The sequence below is a fragment of the Patagioenas fasciata genome, chromosome 2, assembly GCF_037038585.1.
Source record: "Patagioenas fasciata isolate bPatFas1 chromosome 2, bPatFas1.hap1, whole genome shotgun sequence".
NCBI lineage: Eukaryota > Metazoa > Chordata > Aves > Columbiformes > Columbidae > Patagioenas > Patagioenas fasciata.
This window is the reverse complement of record NC_092521.1, coordinates 110,557,527-110,582,303: the sequence shown is the minus strand read 5'-3', so window position 1 is coordinate 110,582,303 and position 24,777 is coordinate 110,557,527. Positions and strand designations below refer to the sequence as shown.

The following is a 24,777-nucleotide window of genomic DNA, read 5'->3' as shown; positions in this document are numbered from 1 at the left end:
AATAATAAGTTCAATACTCAGTGACCCATCAATCAGGACTGTCACCTATGAGCCCATTAAACACTCTTTGAAGTAGTGCTTTCTCTGTGTAAGCAGCTGACAGGCTTGCAAAATAGGAAATTGCATCCTGCAAGAGGAAACATACATACATGCCTGTACCCTGTTCTGCATAGAACGGTTAGAGCAGAAGGCCACATATCCAGCATCTCTTTGTAGAAGTCATTCTTTGTTCAGAGGTCTTCTTTTTCATGCAAAATCTAACAGGTCAGTTTTAGAGAGACCTAAGTGAGCTGGGTGCCTAAGAAACCTTGCTAAGAAACATGCAGTACACATGCTTGTATGCCGTTCAGCTACAGAGCTAATGTTTGTGAAATCACACTCACCCTCTGTCAAGGGAGGTGTATAACAGGCCGCCATCACTGCAGCTGAAGTCTTAAAACATGGGCTCAAAAACAGGTACTTGCTCCAAACTGTCTCTTTCCTACAGCCTGTGCTTGTCCTCCCTACTTCCAGGTAGGATCCACAGGCACTTATCTTCCTGCGGCACTGCCCAAAATACCACTTGCTACATCCTCCTCTACTGAAGGAAGCAAGTCCAACAGACCATCTGAGCAAGTCCATCTAATCCCATCCAAAACATCTCCAGAGGGCTCAAACCTTTGTCATGAAACAAAATAACAATGTGTATAAAGGGGTCCAGTTAATAACTTAGGAAATAAATGGTAGGTGGCTGTGTTAATATACTCAACAGTGACCAAATTTTGATGCAGATTTATTTTAAAGAAAATGCCAGTTTTTTTCAAACCAGTCCAGAAGCCTCTGACATGTCTTGTCTTAGCTCATCCCTCCTCAAAAGTTTTCTTTCTGTCCTTAAGAAAGATGCTATTTTTCCATCATGATAGTCCTTTGTGCAGCCACACCACCTATTTGCTCCCTCCCCTTAGGCCATCTCACATCAGCCCAGTTTGCATTTCTTTTTCTTGCTTCCCTACCTGTGTGTAATATGCTTTCCTATCTCCCTGGGTCCTCGTGGGGCTAAATTTTGTCACATACCATGAAGCAGCCAGGGCTACCACGGAGGTCTCTAGACTGAATGTGCTGCTTCCACCCTCCTGCCACTGGCTTCCCCCTGCAACCAGCCTGGTGGAAATCCTCTGAACTGACCCAGCTACCAGCACTGGAATGGGCTCATCTCTGTCTAAATAATGATTTCAAGTTTTCCAGTGAGCACTGTTCCCCTGGGAGAAGTGACCTATTGATCTGAACCAGCTCCTGTTGAAGAGAAGCATTAGAAAAGCCAATGCAATTAGCACTCTGACAAGGATGCTTACAAAGACGAATTTGGGATCAATTCTGCCTCTAATAACTATTGCATAATCACGTTGTTTAATCATGTAAAGATCACTGTTTCTCCCAGGATCTGCCTGGTGCCTGTCTGTCTTTTTGTGTTGGTTTCAAGAGCACATTGGAGTAGACTCACCATCAAGTAACTATGAAGGGCAAGGCTGGCTTAGAGCTGCTGCCGATAATGACGAAGCACGTGGAAGAGACTTGTATCCCTCTCTTATCCTTACATAGCAATTTTCTTTATCTTATCTTAACCTACCACATCCTGTGAAGGCAGATAGGCGGTTAGACTGCAGCTGTATTTCTTTGGCTATCTTCTCCTCTTGCGCCCTTTGTCAGTTTTTATGTTTCAGTTATTTAAAGTTGGCAGCACTGAGCTCAGTGGAATTTCTGAATGCTTGTCCTTCCCAAATACCCAGACATCTCAATACCTACACCATTCTTCATTTTAACTTCCTCTCTTTCAGTGCTTTAACAGCAGATTTATCTCGATCAGTGTCCCCATCTTTTCTGGGGTAAGTACAGAGGCATTGCTCTGCCCATTATTCTGTGAAATATGGAGAATAGCTGTTTCTTGTCTGATAAAGACTCTTGAATCTCTAAGTTGTTTTCTGATCCTCACATAGGAGGCATATGGATGTACAACATATACTTCAGTTTCCTTCTCAATATTAATACTGTATATTATTCTTCATAATATTAATACTAGCTTAGATAGAATCTTCCCAAGCTAGCTGGTCACCAAAAGGGGAAAACAATCACATGCCAAAAGAGCAAGGACTTATTTAATTACTTTTATTAAAATAAAAATACCATGCATTAATACGCATCAGACATTTCTGAGAACTAGTAATATGAAGATTAAGACTACATCATTTCTGCATAAAGTAAGTTGAGCTGGGAAAACATGCAGCCTATGTATTGGAAGGGACTGGATGGAAAGATGAAAATGAGAAAGGTGCGGTAGTGGCTTTTTTTTTTTTTCTGTGTACAAAGTTAATCTAAAAAGATAAAAATTATTTAATTTACTAATTGTGATACTGGGGACTTATCCAGGCTGAATGCATACTGTCAGTTCCAGCTCCTCTCTTCTTCACTGTCTTGCCAACCCAGTGCATTTTGCTCTGTTATGATGAAGACCCTGTAATTTCTTCAATATTTGTCTGCTACGTGTTCCATCAGTCGTGTAATTAAACATCAAACTCAGGGGACCCTGGGGCTTCATTTGACTGGCTTTGCTAACAGAATTTCTCTTTCTGCCCAGTGTAGTACAGCAATTTACACCACCGGTGTGGCTCTGGTTGAGACTTTATTTTGCCAGTCCTGATGGGGGAGTCTTGCCTTGCAGTTGCACATCCCATAGCTATGCAATTCATAAATGGCTGGCAGTATGGCTTCATCTGCCAAATGACACACAGATGAGCTTCTGAGAGATTGCTTTGTCTGTGCTTCTGCTTTTGTCATAAAACTGAAGTGAGAACCTGCCATGCAATTCAAAAGAGCAGCTTTTATTAGCGCCCTAATAAGCAGCACAGGGGCTTTCATATTGCACTTCCAACAGTCATAAGTGTTAGCTGTATTATTGCTCACATTATGAAACTCCAGTACTGTGCAGGCAGAGAGCCAAAGAGTCTTGGAGAGAGGAAAGGGTCCTGTTATTAGCTTCACTAAGCTCTGGATAAATCCCCAAACTTACAGCTTTTATCGGAAAAAAAAAAATCTAAGTCCATCAATAAAGAACCCTGAATATGAGTTCTTCTCTGGCTACACACCCTACAAGCCAGCCACTGATTTTTCTTCCCCCCAAATACAACAGTATATTACAATAAAAGTTCTCCCCAAAATTAAAAACAATTAAAAAGAATAATATACACCTCATTTTTATCACTCAATATACAAACAATCTTTGATCAACAGTATAAACCATTAAAACCATATAAAAGTCAAGAGTTTGTTATTGTACAAATAGTGCTTTCATAGTTGAGTAACTTTACAATGCTGTGAGGGTACCGTCTGTATCTGTGGATATATTGCTTTACAGTTTATTAAAACCAAGACACTATAACTTATACTCGGTTGATTGTATCAATAAAAAGCAGCCTGAAATGGGCCATGGATCCATAGGATCTCTGATTATTGCGAGGGATTTTAAAAAAATCACTCGACATTAGCCTTGTTTTATACTTTCAGTGTAATCAAGTTAAACATCCCATTAATTTCAGGGGGAATGATATTAGGAAGATTAAACAAACAACCTAGGTATGTGAGCCAAGCCTCCTACCATTGTAGACTACTTCACTTATTCCCTTTCATAAAATATGAGGATAAAATGGATGGCGGTTCGAAATGCACGCTCTTCAACTAGCTTGTGAAAGGTAAGGAGAAGGGTCTGGATGAATTCCAACATGATTGGAAACGTACTGTATCAGCTGCATAGGAAAAAACAACCTCCAACCAGTTTAGTTGTTAGGTGCGGGTTTGATTTCTAGTTTTCATTGTACTGATCAGAAAGATCTGTTCCTTCAAAGTGAGAGGCACAGAGAGACCACAAGGCTGTCACGCATATGGACAGCCCATGTTCACCATGTAAAAGTGGAAAGCTGGTGGAGCACCAGCCTTGAATCCTGGCCAAAGGCATTTTGCCAGCTAACTTCAGTGGTGTAAGAAGTGGCTTCTCTTTTGCCAGCTAGGTCTCTAGTTATCAATTTTTCCTCAGGAAACCCTTTGTTTGGATGCTGCTGAGGGTCTGCTTGATCTCTGACGGTGGTACAGCCTACTATCGCTGTACTCCTCTCTCCTGTGTATAAGAAGGAGGAGCTGCATGCAGTACCTCTGACCGACCTGCAATTCTCAGTCCACAGGGCCATGGTAACATGAGTGATCTGCCAATGCACACAATGTTGAATGGAGGCAGGATGCGTGGCAGAAAGCAAAGCCTATCATGGAAGCACTGTGTTTTCAACTCCCCCACATAATTAAAGTAATACATAACCAAAAGTGTTATCATTTTAAAGTCTCACTGCCTGCCTACACACTTCCTCACATAGAAAGCAGTTATCACGTCTCATCTTCACATCACTGTATTTTTTCGTGATGCTGAGACAAAACATCATGCTTTTTTTTTTCTTCACTGTGTCGCTGTTTAGCTATTGCGCTGAGTAGAAAATGAGTTGAAATGGAGTAGAAGTTGTAGGTCTGGCCCTGAAGTAATACCTGGTCCTGATATTTGGTTTGGTTTTCTATGGACCGGCCTCACCATTCTGTCAAGCCCTCCTGGCTCAGTGGAGGTATAGCCCACCTGTAATGAAGAGTGGAGATCTGTAGCTTTTCCCTATACTAAGAGGCTGTGCATACTGTGATCAATACCCTATTCCTTTAAAGCAAGAAAACAAGACATTACATCTTTGGTCCTAATGCAGCCCATTTGAAAAGCTACTTGAAGGTGCCATGTTTTTCTTTTGTATATACTTTTTAAAAAATATTTTTTAAAACCTATTTTAAAAAGGCTCCTTAAAAGTCGTATGTCAGAACAAAGAGATAGAAATTACAAAAAGAAAGGTAGAAAATGAGATCCCAATATAAAAACTCGAACCAGTGGTGATCAAATATTACAAAGCATTCTGGCTAAGTGTCATACACAGGATTTGACATTTCATGAGTACATGGTTTCCATTAGGTAAGAGGACACAGGTACATTTTCATACTTTGTCCTGATTCAGATGTTTTCTCACAGAGAAACAAAAGCCAGAGTATAGTAACTGCTCATTTGGAGAGGAAGCAGTTGTACTTCAACAGAAGTTCAGCTGCCTCAACAGAAGATGTTGAACTCTGAATCTGAAAAATGAGCACTCGTCTGGAAATGCAGAGTTTGTCCTTGGCACCCTGGAGCACCCCCAGACATACGGAGGACACCCCAAGCACCTTGTGATGGGATCTCTTTAAGCTGTGTGAGGCCCTGTAATATTGCTGTAGCCCTAACTGCGTCTCCCAAGGAAGAGAGTTATCCCACGGTACGAATACCACACACGTTGGTTTTCACACAAGCAATCCCTGCAACAGGGCTTCGCTTCAAGCTGGTAGCAGGGACAGGAGCCATGTTTCTATTCCCACCTGTACCTGCAGGAACAGTAAATAGCTTCAGTGATGTCCCCGAGTAAATTCAGCAGCTATCTCAGGTATGGACTGGTTGGCTGTACCCCTTACCTGGCATTACTCTCCCTACACAAACTGCTTTATTTCAAATAAACCAGGAGACTGTATTTTCTAATGTCAGGGCTTCACATGGCTATCTTGGCAATGAAACTGGTGGGACAGGGTGTCACCCTGAGGTATTCCAGAAACCACCATTTCTTTCCAACTGCTCTCTCTGGAAAACTCAGTGCATTTTTGCCTGTCAGCTGGAAACAAAAGCAAGCCCCCAGCCTCTTGGATGAATTTACCTGACAAGATCAATTGCAACATGAAGGAAATTTCCCAAGCCAACTCCCTTTGCAGCAGAAGAAAACAACCCAAGGCCCAGATGAAGTCAAGTGCACTGACACTGTACAAAGATCACTGGAAAACATCGAAGATGAAGACTCTTGACTTTATTACATTTTCATATGCCTAGCAGTTATTAAAAGTCTTAAATTATAATTGCAAAAGAAGTTCCATATTAACCGCTGCTTCATGATTAAGAGATGCTAAGCACTAACTTGTGAGTGGTTTTATTTTCCCTTCCATGAGAAATACAGTAAGAAGGGAAATTTTTATTTTCTCAACTGGTAAGACCATGTTAGCTTTTAGAAGTAGCTGTGGCTTGCTACATATCGCTATTTCATTGTGTTTTAAAAATCAGCGTTTTCTACCCACACCTCCTGAGAAACAACAGCAGAACTTTCAAGTTATTTTTGGACTTTGATGTGTGTAAGCTCTCAAGATGCAGTGTATTTATTTTTTGTAAGATTTGTAAAAACACAACTTTTATGTCCCATTCAGTAGCCTAAACTCCATGCAACACTGCAGCAGCAAGGTCCCATGAAATGCTGCCTAACCATGTTTGCCTTTATGAGCATTTAAGATCTGCATGGGGCTCCTTGCTGTTACATGATCAGTGCGCTGCAGTGGGAAAACCGGACAATTTCATCTGCTTATTGATTTTTTAATTTTCTTTTCCATCACAGTGTGTATCATTTGATACATTGCTCATGTCTGTCACCCTCTGAGCATCACCCTGTGTAGCACCCATGCCTCCAGCAACAGCCATGCAGCTGGGTGATCCCATCCACTTCCAGTGCCACTGTACCTGCTGCTGCAGGCACTGCCCACAGGCTACAGCACACTGCCCAGTTTGTTTTTTTTTTTCCCGCTTTTGAGTAATTTCTGAGCTGCCAATTTGCAAATCATGGCCTACAGGATGGTTATTGACTATCTCTACCATTTACTACTTTACAATATAGCTGATCTCACCAATCTGGAATCTGTACATATGTATTGACAGTTTGTGGTCCTGTGCCCTCTTTCCCACGTTTCTCATCAAAAACAATACATTCAAAAAGTGATGCTCTTTCAAGCTTGTTTTGCTTGATTTTTAGATTAATCTCCCTGTTTCTAGCAATGAGCCGCTCCTGAATCCGTCCTAAACTGTTATGGGCAAGCATATTAACCTCTATTAAATAATGTTCATGCTACATAATGCTGGTGATGCATATCGCTACTTCTTGGTCACTTTCTTGTTTTAGCTAACAAACTAAAACAAAATATAAATACATTCTTTTGTGCAAGTGTCAGAAAGATTCTGCAGGAAAACGTGCACTATGTGATTTTCTACTGTTCTGTTCAGAAACACAACAGATTTAGCAAACAGAAAAGTATCTGTGATTTCTGTTACAATCTTTTTTTTGTGTTCATGTACATTCCTCCTGGGGCGGTGGGTGGAGAAAAGTGGTACTGCCTGTGTGTACATGTTGCACAGTTGTGAGAGCAACACAACAAATCTGCTCTCAGGAATGCAAGGAGAAATTTGCCACTAATTGGACGTGGGAACTGAATTTTGGTTAGTGTTTTCAATACAAGCCAGTAATAATCGAAGTCAAACACTACATCCTCCCTACTGCTGTGCCTGGGACTTGGTCATGGTGACAGAGATGTACCAAACAGGACGATCTTTGGATTTTGACCTAATATACTTCTCTACCTGAGACTGCAGTGTAGCTGATGAACTACTGCACACTCACACAAGCTGCTAATGCATTTTACACCATGTTACTTACAAAAGGGGTCATTTCACATGACTGTTCTTCCCCTTCATTCCTCAATAAATTTGTAAAAACAACGTTCTGAGGATTTGGTGCTTGATCCTGGACTCCAGATGCAATACTTAAAATGAAACATACTGATACATTCAAAACACAGTGGCAACATAAATTTGACTATTTCTTGCTACTTACTTAGACTACATATCCTCTGCAACTCAGCTGCTTATGCTACCCTCAAGCAAGTTGCCAATATCAAACTAGTTAAGGGCCTTTGTTCCAAAATCACCAAATGTGCATTTGGTTTCTGATCTGGTGGTTTGATTAAAATAGCACTGCCAAGCTCCTGGTGGAACCCATCTAAATGATTGACTAAATTAATACTTTAGGCATTTTATTCCTCCTACATTAATAAGAAATGTTAACGATGGAAGAATCATTAATAGTTCTATCTCACAGGCCCATGGAAAGAGTAGCAGCTTTTCCTGATGTGATTGATTTATACTATGAAGCTAAAATCTGAGCCTTGACTAGTCTGCCTATTCTACACTGAAAACAGAAGATGATCCTGGGTATTTTAAAGAAGAACTAGGCAGCCCTGTGTTTCAGAAGAGGGAGATAATATTATTTTCCATCACTACAGATTATTCTTCCTTTCCTTAATTCATCCTCATGGCCCCTTCCTGTATTGCCAGAATATGTAACCCTGAAGGGACAGACAACCAGCCCTGGTCTCTGCCCCAGTGTGGTACAGCATCTGGCAGTATTCTGCCTTGAAGTGAGTAAAGTGTAACACTGATATACCCCTTTTCTTTGCCAAATGTATACGGGAAACTGATTTCTGCTCTGAGTCCCTTTAAGAAGGGAAATAAAACTGCTTGGCTAGAGCTACCTGTGTTTCTTGCCCGAGTCAAATTTAATTTAGTATAGTTCTCCCAGTGTGTCTCATGAATGCTCCAATTTGCCACCATTTGCATTTCCTTGACATTTAATTAAGTCTGTTAAACATTATTTGACATTTCATTTTTCAGTTACGGCAACATCTTTAACAGTTTTGTTGAAGAAGAAAGGCATTTTGACAACTCGACAGCTGCATAAGAGATTAGAAAAAAAAAATGTCTTGTGTTTGACCATCAGAAAACAGACTAGCAAGCATTTTATAACCATGACTTTGAAGTGAGTTCCTCCTGTCAGTTTTTAGCAGTAGTCGTCAGTAGGTGATGCCATTTTGCTCCTTCTGGTAGTTTTCCACAGGTTGATCCACTCCACACTGCTCCGGGCAGAATCTCCCCTAAGTCCCCCAGATGCACTTCTCCTGTTTGTGCCAAGAAGCAGTAAATGGAGCCAATTTGTAAAAATCCGATGGTTTGAAATAACTCTTTCTGTTCCAGGAGTTTCTGAAAACTATTTAGTAACATTATTTTTTTTCCCACTGGTGATCTGAGCACCACATGCCAGACCAGCAGTACGGGAATCTGATCTTGTAGAAGATGCAAAAATTCTGTTAGAAACATTTATAAAAATACAGACTGTAGAAAGGAATTTGACTGTACAATGTGTACAGCTCTCAAGTTCATCCCAGAGTGGCTTCTTACCATGCTACCATTTGAAAATTAAAGGAATGCATCCATATTTCTTCTGTCCAGCAATATCCCGTTCCATCCCAACATGCATCTGAATGCAGGCTATGTGCCTCAGTAATTACACGGAAATGGGCACAAAAAGACCCAAACTACCATCAAATAGGCTCTGCAGTTTCAGCCTCCATGCTGAAAAGGAAAGATGTGCTTATTGATGCATTATGGTCACTGTTCGCTCTAAGCAAGAGTCTGTTCTTGCAGCAGACAGGTGGCTTTCCTTGCTGCAAGAAGAAATTCTCTATGGTCATGCTGAGGCTTCAATGTATTCACTTTTTGGTGCTGCTACCCTCAAGTACTCTGGGTTCTCTGCTGCAGGAACTTTCAAGAGACCATTAGGTTTGGTTTCCTTCGGCAAGAAGTCCTGCTGGTAGTCAGGATTGTCCAGATTTATTTGGTGGTTGCCCGCCTGGATCCAGTAAGGAGAGCTCTCAAAGACAGTCTTGGCCAGTGGAGACTGGTTGGTGTTGAGATACTCAGGGTTGTCCACAGCTGTGCTGTGTGAATTCTGGTAGCTGGAGTCCGTGGGGACCTTTGAGTTTGCTGTGAGAGAGAAGTTGTTGTAGATTGGATTCTGGACCGCTGAGGCAGATGCTTTCTTGGGTACCAACTGGTTTACGTACTCTGGAATAAAAAGAAAATAAAAATGAGAAAGAATGAAAATGAAGACATGTAACTAATGCAGGCATTTGCATCACTTGAGGTGTAGTCTGAACCCAGCTGCCATTTGGTCTTCGTGCGCAGCATCTCACTGAACTTCTTAGAGCAGAAGACAGCCAAAGGCAGCGACTGCCGTGCCATGGCACCAAACACACTGCCCTGAAGTTCATCTTCAGGCATTCAGTTTGAAAAGCAACAGAAAGACAGCTTGAACCACGAAAAGAGTGAGATAGCTACTGCTGAATTTAGTGACGTGTGGGTGGCTATGTCCCAGAAACTGTTCTGGAAAGGCAGTGAGGGAGCTTCGCTGCCAAAAGTTGTTTCCTTAGAAAAATGTTTAGAGATGAAAATGCCTTGAAAACACAGGACTGTTACTAACAGAGACTCCATGTTTCAGATTAATGCCATCCCTTGCAGGGTCTTTCACCTTTTCAGCTGTGGCATGATCTTGGAAGGGTTAGTTGGGATTTTTTTAAGGGCACAAAGCATCATGACTATATAACCCAGCAGCAGCTCCCTTGGTGCTCACTGGCTCAATCTTCGACCGCCTACGCTGTAAGTCCATGTAAAACCATGAGCTACCTTCTGTGTATCAACATCTGAAAGCAGGGAAACTGCCAGAAAGCTGTTCGTATTGCTGAAATGGTTTAAGGGGTGAAACCTGTTTTTTAAAGGATATTTTCCCAAGCTTTAAACATATATCCACGCACACAAACTCCCCAGCCAGATGGCACACATGCCAAACGTGAGGAACCCCTCTGGTGAAGGAGCAGAAATGAGAAATGGCCAGAAGTAGAAGTATAAAGTCTAGGAAAATGATTTGTGCACACATTTCCCCTCCTATTTACGACAAAAAAAAAAAAAAAAAGCAGGAAGCATTTGGATTGCTTCCTTTCCACAGAAAAGGAAGGACAATAATTATATTTACACCGAAATGGCTTGTGAATGAGTGCCTGTGGGATCGAAACACAGGAGAGGTACCCACCTGGGGCTGGCAGGAAACTGTCGTCTATGCTGTCCTCCAGGAAAGCGCCTGTTGGGTCTGAGCTATACCTCTGGACAAAGCTGTCTTCCCTAACAGGGTGCCCCTGCTAGGTTGGAAGCAGAGAAAATCAATATTAAAGGGACTGTTTTCTAGAAGTTGCTCCACACAGAAGTTGTTCCGTTTTTAGAGGTCACCCCACTTACCCCGTTCCTGTCAATGCATGTTGTAGCAGAGTTGTTGCTAGTAGCACTCTTGAAAAGAGAGAGAAAGAAAATACAGACATTCTGAGAAGCAGTTCACTCTAAAAATTGCTTGTCATGTTTTCACAGAGGAAAAGTTTCATACCAATGAACTCAAGAGAGGAGTGCGGGATGTTGAAGGGCTGTTGAAAAAGCCCTGGTGGGGCACGAGATACTCATCCGCGTCCACTATATCTTCCATGTCCTCCTCCTCCATCAGGGTGCGATAAAACTTGGAGTCTGTAGGGCTCGGCAGGTGCATCCTATCATCTCCCTGTGAGACAAGTCAGAGTGAGAGAGGACTTACAGATTTCCTTCAAGCCCTCATTATCCCCTTATCTGAGAGACAAATTAATTCAGCAAGAGGCCCAAGATGCAAAATCTTGATCTGTGTGTTTAACCAAATTTACCTAGAATTTAAGGGAATTTGAGCCTGCAATCTCTGTCTATGCTGCTGTAAAACAGCTGCATTTTTAGGAGGATCAAATCCTGTTCTCCTCTTAGGACTGCAGTATGGGTTGTTACTGGTCTTAGACTGGGACCAGTACTAAGAGAATACTGACTGCTTGAAATTCTTTTTGTGGCTCTAGCTGAATGTGTTAAGACCTGGAAAGCAATGATAAATCTGTCCATAAATTATCCATATTTTATGTTTTCATATGCATTATGAATCATTTTGGGTTTCATATTAAATGCCCATCAGACGTCTTTCTACCATTGGGTTTAGTACCTGTATAACTAGATAGCGTGGAGGGTCACGGGCCATTTTTGAGAACTCTGCTATCAGCTCACGAAACTTGGGACGGCTGTCTGCATCAATCATCCAGCCTGGAGAGATGACAGGGAAAGCAAAGCACAAATAAAGTTGTTTTGGTGACCAAATACAGAGCTTAAAATGTAACAGCAAAAAGAGCCATGCCATGTGTGGAACAAAGAAAGGAATTACTCATAAAGGACCACCATAAAAAGTTCATTCACCAGCCACTGGTGTGAATTTCAGCATTTAAAATGCACATCTTGGCAGTTTTGGGAAGACTAAGGGAGGTCATAAAACCCCATGTTGGCAAAGCTTGAGGCTGAGCCTGTCTCCTCTCCTGCTGGCCTATCTCCGTGTGGGCAGGCAGGTCCCACCTGAGTGATAACAACGCATCAGCCCTGAGGATAGCAAATGGGTGGCCAGCCTGCTCTGAAAAAGCTCTTGAAGGAGGGAAAGCAGACTAACTTCAGTGGGAACCTGCAGAGGTACGGTTATTTCACTGTCTAGTCACTGCACTGCTTTGTGAAATCCTGGGAAGCTTCAAGCAGAAGCCTTCCTTTGTACCAGATGTCTCCTAAAGTTCAAAACATCCTCACTGGGGACATTTTGAAAGATTAACTATATCTAAGCTGTATATAATTAGTAAACCGACTTCAACAAAAACAAATCCTACAGCTTAGTGTGGATCAATGCTAGAAGAGATTTCAAATATAGATACTGGTGGTTTTACATGCAATGTTACTTAGGAAACGCGCCCTTCTTTTATCAGGTACTGAAATGATGTAGAGATTCTCGTGTTTAAAATTAAAAATAATGAAGGTCAAGCTCAGTGTGTCTGGAAGAACTCATAAGAAACAGCCTATCCATAGAAATGGAGAAATGAAGTGATAATATGCACTCTGAAATTTGCATGAGACAAAAATCTCATAATTTGCAGTGACTTTTTACCATGCTAGAAATACGATCTGCTAATTCAAGAATAAATCCTTCTTGCTTTTAGACAGAGTGTTCAGCACCAGGGTTCAGTTCAGGGTTCAGCACCTCTGAGGATGAGTTTCTAGGACACTGCTTTTGGGTGTGGGCACCTCCCAGGTGAGGTGCACACATCTGAATCTGGTTCCTGCTTGGCCTGCTGAGCACAGGATCAGGCTCACCGTATGTGGTGCCCGTCCTGACAAAGCAACATGTGTGCAAACCAGGATTCCCCAAAAGTGCTGCTCTGTGGGGTGTTCATGGTGGCATGGCTCCTATTTCAGGAACAGGTACATTTTGCTCCAGTGAGAAGGTCTAGCATGCCACCTAGTGGGCTGCTTATCAGCATCCTCACAGTAGTGATGGCCTACAGATGCATGGGAAGCCAGGTAATAATCTTGACATTTTAGCAGCTGATATAGATGGAAAAGGGGTTTGAGGGCCAGAAGCCCTTTGATGTGCCCTAAAAATGGTCAAAAAGTGCTTCAGAGAACCCCAGCCCTCGTGCTATACTTTACAGCAACAGCCATGTGCTGAAAAAGTGTCATCCAAAAATGAGGAAGAAACAGGATGAGGAAATACAGATCCTCATGTGCATCTGACGTTAGGGTGGTGCCTGTGGTCCTGGAACTCCTATAGTAAAAAAAGCACACAATCCATGTGTGTGGTTGCAAGGGGGGGCATATTACTGAACTAAAGGGGAGCCTGAAGGAGAAGGCAGTGTTAATTCTATTTTCTAGACATACAAAACTAGAATTTCAGGTAAAGTGGGTGGTGTTATACTAATTTATACTGCCTGACAATATAACTTTAAAATAATTTACAGTATCAGCCAGTGGTGTGAATGGTGAAAAAAATATTAGTTTGGCTAAATCAACAACTACTGAAACCATATCCCATGCCCCTAGCTAAAGTTCGAGTTGCAGGGACACATTCTGGTGTCACCAGTCTTTTCACATAACCATATTTCTGTGCAGTCACCACAAACACAGCATGTACAAATGTGACATAACAAAGGCAACTGTGCTACTTATTTAACTTAGGTGAACACACACAACCCCAAATGTGAACTCACATTTGACCATGATCATGTACACATCGATGGTACAGATAGGGGGTTGGGGCAAACGCTCGCCCTTCTCCAAGACAGAGGAGATCTCACTGGCGGGGATCCCATCGTATGGCTTGGACCCAAATGTCATCAGCTCCCAAACTGTCACACCTGCAAGGTGGAAAGAGAAGACCATGAGAGTCCTTGGCAAGAGCTGTGGTGCTTGGCCTGGGAGCAGAGGGGGCTCTCCTGGAGCACTGCACTGCCAGAGCCCCATCTAGGAAAAGCATTTTCTGACATGATTTTCAAAAGACACAAATTAATAAAACAGGTTGAATCATCCTGCTTTCCTTTAAATTTTGGGGGTTTGCCTTTCTTTTTCTTTTTTTCTATTTTCTTTTTTTTTTTTGTTTTTCCAAACCTCAGCTATTATCTCAGTGTTGAACATCTCACAAACTTCCCAGCCCCAAAGAAAGGAAATGCAGGTTAGCACCTCCTGACTCCAACTCAGCAAATGTTTTTAAAAATGGAAGTTGTCTTTTTATTTGAAAACAGTCTCTTTGGAGACGAGCAAGAGACGTTTTGGAAAGATGTGTAAACCAGCTGCCTCAGTGTCATTTGCTGACATACCACGTACTCTTGTGAGGAAGATATTTTGATTGTCTGGTAGCTTAGGATACAAAACAAGAGTTTGGATGCCAGTATACTTAAATGGATTAAGAGGACGAGAGGCTGTACTTTTTCTAAAAGGACACAGGATCTGACCATCTGCAATAAATATTTTTCAGGAAAATAAGATCTCATGGAATGGAAATTTTGGAAGAAGTTGCTTTGAATATTTCCTTTCTGCTCCTGTTTCTTTGAAACTGGCTTATGAACTATACCAAATATAAAACTAATTATCTAAGGAGGATATCACTTTGCTTCCGTTTTAGCGTTGTCCTCTCAATACCAGGACAGAACAAACTTTTTAGCCCACAGCAGAGTTACACTTATTGACACTGACCAACTGGCCAATGGTTTTAAGTCCTCCGTCTAGTTACGTGGCTTTAATGTCAGCCCAGTTATATTTCATGTGAAGTTGCTGAAGAAAAGTGTGAACAGAACTTCAGCAAATGGAGTGGTCTCCTACCTGCACCCCTTTCAGCCGAGGGCTCATCACCTGAAGGCGTATTCTGAAAAACATCTTACACCTCATCAGCATGCCATTTCATGGGAATTTTACTTTGTTGAATAGGTGACTTGGGGCCATTGTTCATGTCTAATCTCTCAGTCTTCTCATAATAGGAAGCAAAAAGGGCCGTGTAGAGTCACTAGCAAATCTTGCAATTTTCCAATCCATTTGCAAAAATTATATCTGGCTTTAGACTCACCATAACTCCAGACATCACTTTGATGAGTGTAAATCCGATGTAAAATTGACTCCAAAGCCATCCATTTAATAGGAACCTGGGAAAATTCACAAATAAGCCTTAAGAAGACGACCCAAAATTTTTTAGCAATATTTACCACCAGGTGGTGTTTAAATCAATAGTTTGGTTGCAGAAGGGAGAAAAAACAATCAACACCACAAATATCTGAGTAGTAGAGCAGGCAATTTTTGAGTCCCTCATTATTATTTTCATTTAGTATGTTGAACCTGGGAACTTGTGAAATACTAGGCATACTAGAAATATATCTTACAATTAGTTTTACAATATTTTTAACAGTCAAATTACTACTTTTTTAACCTTCTCCTATCATAACAGGACACAAATCCATTCTCAGTCTGTATGACAAAGACTGATCTGCACTCATATGGCTTCCATTTATGGTCTCTGCAATATTTGCAAGCGGCTTCTCTTTAATTTCTCAGCAGGACACATTCCCTCCATCAGCACGTAGTACAACATGAAGGCGTGTTGAACCAAGCCTGACATGTCTTTCTTCTGCTATAAATATACAGCATTCCCTTTCCCTTCATAAACTGCACAGTGTCATTGCTGTTGGCTACACTGATGAATTCAGCCATGCCATTTTTTTTTAAATGTTTTTTTAATAAACTTGCTTTTTCCCAGGCATTCTGGGTGGGAATTTCAAAAGCATTCACTATTCAGCTACCTCTGCTCCCACTGCAGTCCCACTGGCCTGACGCTGCCTCAGCTGATTTCAAGAGGTCTCCCACAGGCTTCAAAGGCAGCACGCTGAGACGGCAACTGAGCGCTTTGAAAAACCCACTCTCCTTTTTTATCCTGTGCTTAAGGCTCATGTGCAAGCACAAACACAGATGAACGCGCAGCAGTTCATTCTCCGATGAGCTTTACCTTGCCTCCCTCGGCGTGATACTCCTTCTCATCGGCGCCGAGCAGCTTTGCGAGCCCAAAGTCCGTGATTTTCACGTGTTGAGGAGTCTTAACGAGGACGTTCCTGGCAGCAAGGTCACGGTGCACCAGGCGACGTTCCTCCAAATAGTTCATTCCCTGCAATACAACAGACCATTGGTAAGCATCATTTTGGGCTTGGGAGCGCAAACGAGTTATCCAACTTCAGCTGCTCTATAGTAACTGTACACACACCACCATAAACACACGGTAACTTAACCCCCTTCGGAAAAACATTTGCTGTTTCATTTACATGACGCTTATTGCAGGGTGAGGATGTGTGCTTGCACAATTACACAGAGATGCAACTGTTATTCTCCAGGAACCTTTTTGTGGGTCCATGTGTCAGGGCAGTGATGGAGCAAAAATGGAGAGTAGCAGTTATAGCACGGGATGTGGTTCCTTTGGGATTTAGTTCAAGAAATATAAAATCAGGATAGGACTTGCAAACAAGAGGGCAAACCCTTCATTCAGGTGCAATGCCAGTGACTTCAGGAAGGCACAGTGCAGAATTTAACTATCACCTTCCATAAGCACGCAGGCCAACCTTTTAGAGTATTTAGACATTAATGACCTAGAAGAATAGTCCAAGTAAAAACAAATTCATCATTCAAAGCTGCCAATTCTGTATCTTGTTACAGTGTACTCTGCATTCTCCCAGCTAACAATGAGGCATCCCACTGCAAATGTGAGAAAAGGAAAAAAATTCAAAAAATTCATTTTACTGCTGAGCTCAGAGTTGCATCTATTTTCAAGTCCTCTTTGAAAAGGCACGTTATTCCAGTTTCACTGTCTCCCATGTTCAGACTGGGTTTGCCATAGCATACGTGCTTTTTTGGTACAACTGCCTCTCGAGGAAGAATACAACTAATTGTGCCGGTTTGACTTGTAAACCATAAACGAACAGCTGCGTTTCTGACCACAGCAATTATTCCCCTTTCCCCCTACATCAGTCTCTTGGTGCATGGAATCAAAAAGTTAATGATTTCTAAGTTTCCTGGAAGAACTTTTCTAAAAACCACAATTATTCCCAGTCCATAGATTTCTGTTGGCAGTAGCTTACACACTTGTATTTTTATGAAGAGAGAATTAACAAAAAAGTACTTCTAACCTACAAAGTTAACACCAAAATGATCCTGTTTATGTGATGACAAAGCACTGGAGGGAAAAATTCCCTTTCAGCCTCCATCCCCTTCCTAAGCTCACTGCTAATGTGGACCACCATGGAATCCTCCACGCAAGTGCCTCAGCAGAACTTCACCCATGTGCTGCTCGTTGTTGCCAAAACAAACCACCCAAACAAACTGGCACAATGCCACTATGAGTGTGCATTTCATCACACAGATAGATCTCTAGCAAGCAGAGCTCTCGAAACAAAAAATCTTGAGTTGCCAACATAAAACATTCTATCTTAAAGAAAATAATAATCACATAATCTAGCCCCAGTAGGACAAAAAATTTCCTGCTAAACATGACTTGCCGCAGAGAGTTATTAATATGCAAAGCTGCTGAGAGGCAAAATATCAGTTCCACACTAAGCTGTTTAAGACATTGATGGCTAAAAGACTTGTGCACATGCATAACTGTACACTGAAGATGTTGAACTGCTCAGCAGATCTTTAATTGTGTGCAGGCCTGGGGTTTAAGGCATTTTCCATCATTAAGCGTGAGACCAATGTGTTCAAAGAGTTACTTCACAGGGTTTCTGCACATGGAGTATCTCTGAAAGACAGGATTCTGTACCTCAGTGAAAGATAATGTTTGTAAAAGATACAAAGAAAACTTAATTCAAAGCTGTGAAAACAGAAACAAAAATAAGCTTCCCAGGGAACTTGCCTCCTGCTGGTTAGTTACAGACATAAATATATTTGTTTCAATTTTTTTCCTCTCCAAAAGTACATTTTTAAAGAGTCAGAGAATGTCCAAAAATCTGGCACCACTTTATCAGAGTAGTAACACCAGACACATTGGTGGGAAAAAGACGTACAACTGATTTATGAGCGCTTTGAGGGGAACTTCAGTGCGGAGCAGCACAAAGGAGTAAGTTGAAGGTCAGGCAGCACTGGAGAGGGTAGAGGTTGCTATGGGCGAATGTTGAACTGACAAGAAAAAAATCAAACAGAAATTAACAATTGTGAATGGCAATCTTTTGGGCAACAGATGCCCCCAGGATCATTTTGCAGACTGATTTTGCCACCTTAAAAATTAACAAGGAGGAGGGAAATGTGGCCTCCATCCACCAAAGGGGCTGAAACCAGGACAGAGCAGTAATTGATTTTAAACAAGAGAGCAAAAGAGTCAGAAAAAGGCAGTTCACATCCCGGGTGGATGCATGAATTAAAATCCACTTGCTGCGGAGTGCGCTGTAAAAAGTACACGCACTGAGATGAAAAATGTGCTCTGTATACTCTTTGGTGGATACATTTCTGAGGTCCTCAGCATGTTTCCTGAAAGCAAACCACTGCCAGGTGAGCCTGGGATGTACACAAGGTCTCGAGGGATGGATAAGGCTGTAAGTGTGTGGTTAGCTTGCAGACCGGCATTCCCGAAATAAACAGTATTAAAGCAGCTGGGCTTTGCGGATACTGCCATCTCATACGACAAATCTCCAACAAACTGCAGCTATTTTTTTGCTGGTTTTGCTCCATTCTTCCATGGTTGCAAATGGCTAGCCACCTTCCAAACACAGCATATTGCTGCTAAGGGCTAGAGGCTATACTTTAGTCTGTTGCTCTTCTCTTTGGCAAACAGTGCCAGGTGTGATAATGAGTCTTATATTTGTCACTGCGGCTACTGCAATTAGACTACAGGCACCAACTCAGTGCACTGAGGTGTCTCAATGTCTTTTGGTCACAGCCAGCCTGTGCTAGAACAGAGCTGATATTTATTACTCATCAGTTTTGATCTCCAGGCCCCAGAGATTTCAGCATGGAATTCTCCAAGGCACACAAGAAGTTTTCAACAACATCACTGTTTGCCCCATGGCACAGCCCAAACAAATGCACTGATGGAAGCAGCACTTCGATATGGCAGTTGCCAAATTCTACTCCCTTCCCTGCTACAGCTTCGTTCCCTCACATTGTTGTTTCATTACAGGGGTTTTGGTTTGGACATAAATGCTTTGGTGATAATACTGTGCTGTCTAGGAGTATTTTGGAGAATAGTTAAGGTTTGCACAGTAGCTTGAAAATGATAAATTGTTTAAGACAAAGTAACTGTTTACTGACACAGATAAGGTATCTAGGAACCATGTGCTGAAATATTAAGACTTACAGAGACAAGTAAGTCAATAAATACATTATGCACTGTCAGATCTCTGCATTAGGGTCTGAGTTTTAGCTGATCTGGTGGTGTGCTGGTCTGCTTACCTTTGCAATCTGCACACACCAGTTGAGAAGATACTGGGACCCGATGTTGTCCTTGTGCTCTCGGATGTAATCAAGGAGGCAGCCGTAAGGCATCAGCTGTGTGATGAGCTGAACTGTAGAAGTGAGACAGATTCCCAACAAGCGGCACACATGAGGATTGTCAACACTAGCCATCACGTAAGCTTCCTGAGAAGAAGGGAAAAAAAAGCAATGTGAAACACTCCCTTTGGCATGACAGAAATGTTTGGAAGCAGTTTAAAATAAGTTTGTCAGTCAAGAGGTTGCTAAAATACTGCATGCAAACTCTGTGCCTCTTATCACATATAGAATACTTGTATTTCCCATTCTGTGGACCAACTTTTTTCCCTGGGGAAGGTCCAGATTTTGAACACTGAAACATCTCGGAGAAGCCACAGGAGAGCCAGTGTCTCACTACTGGTACACCAAATAAACAATAGACATAAAACCCTAGTGACAAAACTTATGGACTTAGGGGGAATTAATAAATCAAACATCAGTTGGAAGCTGATGGGATTTCATCACTTTGAGCACTTAATTGCAAGGGCAACACATCTTTTGAACATGTGTCATAGGACTTTTTTACCTTCACAGATCTTTTTGCAACACTGACTGGAAATCAGTATTTTTGAGACTTTTGCCCCTTTGTCAAGGTTAATATTAACCCAGAAACTCAAAAGTTGTGATTTAGGATGGGACCCACAGTTTGACTTTGAGTGACACCAATTCATCATCCCTCGGCAATTCAGCATTAGGCTAGCAACCCCGCCAAGCTTAAAATAATAGTCTGGCCACTATTGTGGCAGGGAAAAGAGCAAATCTGCACTTTCTAAGAGCTTAAGAAAAGAAATACCATAGCATTTTACTCATCATCTAACAAGCTTTCCATCGATGTCACATAGCTGTGTAGCTGGTAAGAGCTATTATTAAACAAAGTTATTAAAGCAATGACGTTCAAGAAATAAACAACTCCAATTCTTAAGCAATACTTTCTGGCCTTGGTATTGTTGTTTGATGTGCCAGCCTGAGCAAAACATTATGTCATGTAGTTTCTTCTGGCGTGCTAATTCTGCATTTGGTGTCCTTGTTTTGGAGCCCCTGGGGTGAAAGTGGCCTCTAGGCAGTCTGGTTAAAGAAGATCTCTGGCAGAACTGGATAAGTGTTCCTCAACCTATTGCAGAATGTGAGCGGGGCATTGAAAAACAACCCACTGTCATGGACATCACTGATTCTGTGGGGTAGTTTGAGGAAAGATAAAGCAAGAATACAATCTTCTATTCAGTTACAGAGATATTTGTGGCAGTGTTTTTTAGAGAACCTTGTGAATTCACTATATGATCCTCAGATGTCAGCAGAGACAGAAACACACTCATCTCCCCAGGCTTCCAAACTGAGCCGTTGTACCGATGAAGCATGTCTGTTCCTTTCCTTGCTTCCTGTGGGGATTCAGATCCATATTGTATTCATTTCAGCAGGGGGGGAGAAAAAATCCGCAGAGTCGGAGCTGCTCTCACTGCCCATCTGCTGCACAGCCCACGTGGGGCTGACCTGGGGGCTGAGAACTGGGATGCTGAAAGAGTGGGGTGGGCGTATGGGCCACACAGCTTTCGGAGAGCATCCTAGTGTTGACACCGCCTATTGCATTTGATACTGCAAAGTAAAATAGGCCACTGCCTCCTCACAGGCAGCAGAAGGGAGCTATTGTGCGGTCGTGGGTCCCTCTAAGTAGCCCAAGACATTAAAGTGGGCCTTTGTTTCAACTGTTTATCTTGGAAATCTCTGCGGTACACTCTGACCTGCTCCAAGTATGCCTGGTATTCAACAACAATCTTCTGAATTAGCCCTACCCTAATAAAGCCAGGGAGAGCTCGCCTGGATTATATGAGCTAAAGCTACTGTGCTTGTTCTGTATCTAGTATGTTTCTGTAAGACAAATCATCTCTAATTGGACATTATTATCTCTGAGCCTTCAGTGACCTTGAAAAGTTGGTTGTCTTAGCAAAAATCTATTTTGAGACAACCTTTTGGAGCCATCTTTCACTGATTTTGTATTTTTAAAATTTTCTTCCAAAATATAGAAAGAATTCCACCAACCAAATCATCTAAAAAATGAACAAGACTGAAAAAAGCAAGAGCTTTTTGTTAAGCATCATAATTCAAAAGAAAAAAAAAAAAAATCATGTGCGGATGTGTTACGGAAACGTCTTTGAAAAGAGAAAGTACTTTGATATCCCTGAAGAGCAAGCAGTCCCTGCATCTACTGCCCTGTCATGCAACTATCTTGATCTGCTCAAGGCAGGATGCAGTCCTGTAGGCTTATTCATTAACCCTTCCTTCAGTATGCAGGAATTGAATGCTGTTAAGTCAAGTCCAAAGCATCTTTTGTGAAGATCGTGTTATGCTCCTTATCACTGTGAAGAGGGAAATCTTTGCTGGGTCCTCAGTGCAGGGAACATCAGGGAAGGGAGAGACTGCAGCATGGCTGCAGGCAGGAGAGGGGCATGAATCTGGAGAAGGGCTGAGGCTGGCTTGGAGTCTAACTAAACTAAAATCAGGATGGATACTGCTTCATGTACAGCTTCTGAGATGGACCACATATTTTTTTGCATTGCTGCAATACACATATCAAATCATATGGTACATAACACATGATCTGTCGAAGTAATGTATTGAAATAATACTGTTTATTCAGGGTGATTGGAAAAGTCCAGTGTGCTTTATTATCATCAATAGCACAGGTAGGTTTGTTCACAGCCATTCATCTTGCCACTTCTCACTAGGAGACTTGGTCTTTTGTTCAGATTTTCTCTAGCTTGAACCATCTGAGATGAGCCTTCCTACTTGTGGTGTCATTTGCTGTCTGAGCTGGATTATTGTTATATTTTAAAAGAAACTTCCTGCTAAAGTGGTTCACTTCCTACCAAAATAAAAAATATCCACAGTTTTGCCCATGGATGAAGGACCATCACTTCCCCACAAACAGGCTGTCCCAAGCTGTGGACCTGCACTTCACAGGTCCATTTGGGATCTACCAGGGACATGCATCTTGTGCATGCAAACCAGCACTTGATAGAAGAACCCCTGTCAAATCCAGGCTTCCAATCCACACTTTCTAGAGGCACACTCATGTGTATAGCAAGGATAATTTAAAGACTTCGTCTGTACCAAATACACTGTGCTGCTTGGGGAGTCCCTGGATTGACCAGTCCTCCAGAGCGACCCAGCAGGCTCCAGCTCAGGGCTTGAAGGGACGAACACACAGGACAGACACACACACCGTGTTTCTCGTCACTGAGGACTGAGCCACAGCGCAGGAAAGCTGAAATGAATGTATACTGAACATGTAAGTGCTCCTTTCTGCACTCATCATTTTCCTTTCCTCCTATATAAATATATATCCTTGATGTTTTATGTTGTATGGCTTCGGATCTAGTGCAAGAGTTCAGATTTCTAGCTATTCCAATGTCAGGGAACTTTGTGTTTAGGACTCTGGCTCACCCGTTGTAAACTCACACATTTGTAAACTCCTGAAGCAGTGCCCCACAGCCTTTTCCCCATTTTCTGAAGTGATGAGCTATATCCAAGCAAGAGAATAAAATTCCCATGCGAGGTAAGTTCTTGCTGCTCATGGAAGAGAAATCAGACAGGTGGGAATTTTTTTCCTTCTGGATTTATAACTGACTTAGTCCTATATAACTAAGCAACTAGCTTATGACAATCTGCAATGTCAGGATTAAAAAATCACTAGATCTGTCATTACTGGTTTTAGTTCTACTGCCATGATGGCAATGAATGCCACAGTTTAAGGCCTGAAACATCAGAGTAAAGAAAACAGAAGTAGCTGTAAATGTATGGTTCCTGACCTCCTCTTTGGTGCTACACCACAACTATAACATCGGTATTTGGACTGCAAGCAAGGGTTCATAGGACAAGCAAATGCACTTCACAGAGTGGGCTAAAAACCCAGTACTTCCACACGAACAATGCAGTTTGGAGTGCAAAATATTTCTTCCCACCAAAAATCCTGATATCCGTTTAGTTGTTACAAAGGAAAATTTACAGATCGCTGACAACTTGAGAAAACAATAGTGAAAACTTACATCAAGTATTTCTTTGTTGGCTTTTGGTGATGTGGCCTCTCTCAACTCTTTAATAGCAACAGGAATTTTAACCTTCTCCCCTTCTGGGATCCAAAGTCCCTAAGAAAAAGAAGTACAGAGTTAGTCTCATATCTAACAGGTTAATTCTCACAATTACATATACATTTTATATCTTCTGAGTAGACTTAAATATTCTGAGCAATGGGAAGACACAGCAGACAACAAAAATATGCAAAAAACATGTCTTGTGGGTATTAACAAAACTCGTTAATGAAGTGAGTGTTATGTCTCTACCAGTCACTCCTACTGTATTTTTTTTGAAAAACCATGTTCATTACCATCCCTGTATAAATAACGCAAGAGATGTATAAAGAGCAACTTTTGTGGATGGAAATCTAATTAATTACTGCATCACAGCAACCACATGTGCAAAACCTTGCCACTTCCAATTTATAAATCAAGGGATGAAAAGTACTGGCATTTTCTCATGAAAACTAGAGATGGCATCTGTACTCTACAAATAATTCAGTACTAAACACATGCAGTGGCAGGTAGGTTTATGTCTGCCTGGTTCAGTGCTCTACATCTACAGCATCAGGAGGCCATTTGGGCAGCGGGTGAACAGTGTGGCCCTGTGAGGCCACTCTGCTGAAGTACCCAGCAATGTAGGTGCATGCTTTCAGAGGTCAATGGGATTTGTGCCCCTGCAGATCTTGGCCATAGCTGGAGGCCTGCTTCAGAATACAGAGCTTTATAAAAAGATAAATGAATCCACAGTTTGCACTTCACTACTACTGGCAAAGCCTGAAACACATATCCTGAACAAAAAGATAACAGGAAGATGGAACCTGGTGAAGAAGAAACACGGAAGATTAAAAAATTACCAAGAGAAAAAATACCCTGCGGACCTACACACCTGAAGGTATGTAGACAATTCCACACATTTGAGTCAGTTCTAATGAAATAGTGATTGACAATTATAAAAAAAAGACCCCAGACCACACAAAAAAATGGCTTAGCACTGAGCTGACCAAAGTGCATCTCTTTTAA

At 41.8% G+C, this 24,777-nt stretch overlaps 1 protein-coding gene across 4 annotated transcripts in view; it reads right to left on the bottom strand.

The window, feature by feature from the left end:
* Positions 1–2,127: 2,127 nt before the first annotated feature.
* The window catches only part of EGFR (epidermal growth factor receptor), a 162,568-nt gene continuing 139,918 nt past the window's right edge, over positions 2,128–24,777 (bottom strand). For 3 of the 4 annotated variants that reach the window (XM_065832985.2, XM_071804701.1, XM_071804700.1), the window contains exons 19-28: positions 23,728–23,826; positions 19,610–19,795; positions 16,185–16,340; positions 15,255–15,330; positions 13,906–14,052; positions 11,832–11,929; positions 11,208–11,375; positions 11,066–11,113; positions 10,863–10,968; positions 2,128–9,841 (exon numbers count right to left, since the gene is read on the bottom strand). In XM_065832985.2, coding sequence (XP_065689057.1) covers positions 9,465–9,841; positions 10,863–10,968; positions 11,066–11,113; positions 11,208–11,375; positions 11,832–11,929; positions 13,906–14,052; positions 15,255–15,330; positions 16,185–16,340; positions 19,610–19,795; positions 23,728–23,826 — 1,461 coding nt within the window. In that variant the 3' untranslated portion in view covers positions 2,128–9,464. The remainder of the gene's footprint in view (positions 9,842–10,862; positions 10,969–11,065; positions 11,114–11,207; positions 11,376–11,831; positions 11,930–13,905; positions 14,053–15,254; positions 15,331–16,184; positions 16,341–19,609; positions 19,796–23,727; positions 23,827–24,777) is intronic. The other variant, XM_065832986.2, reaches the window with a different exon arrangement.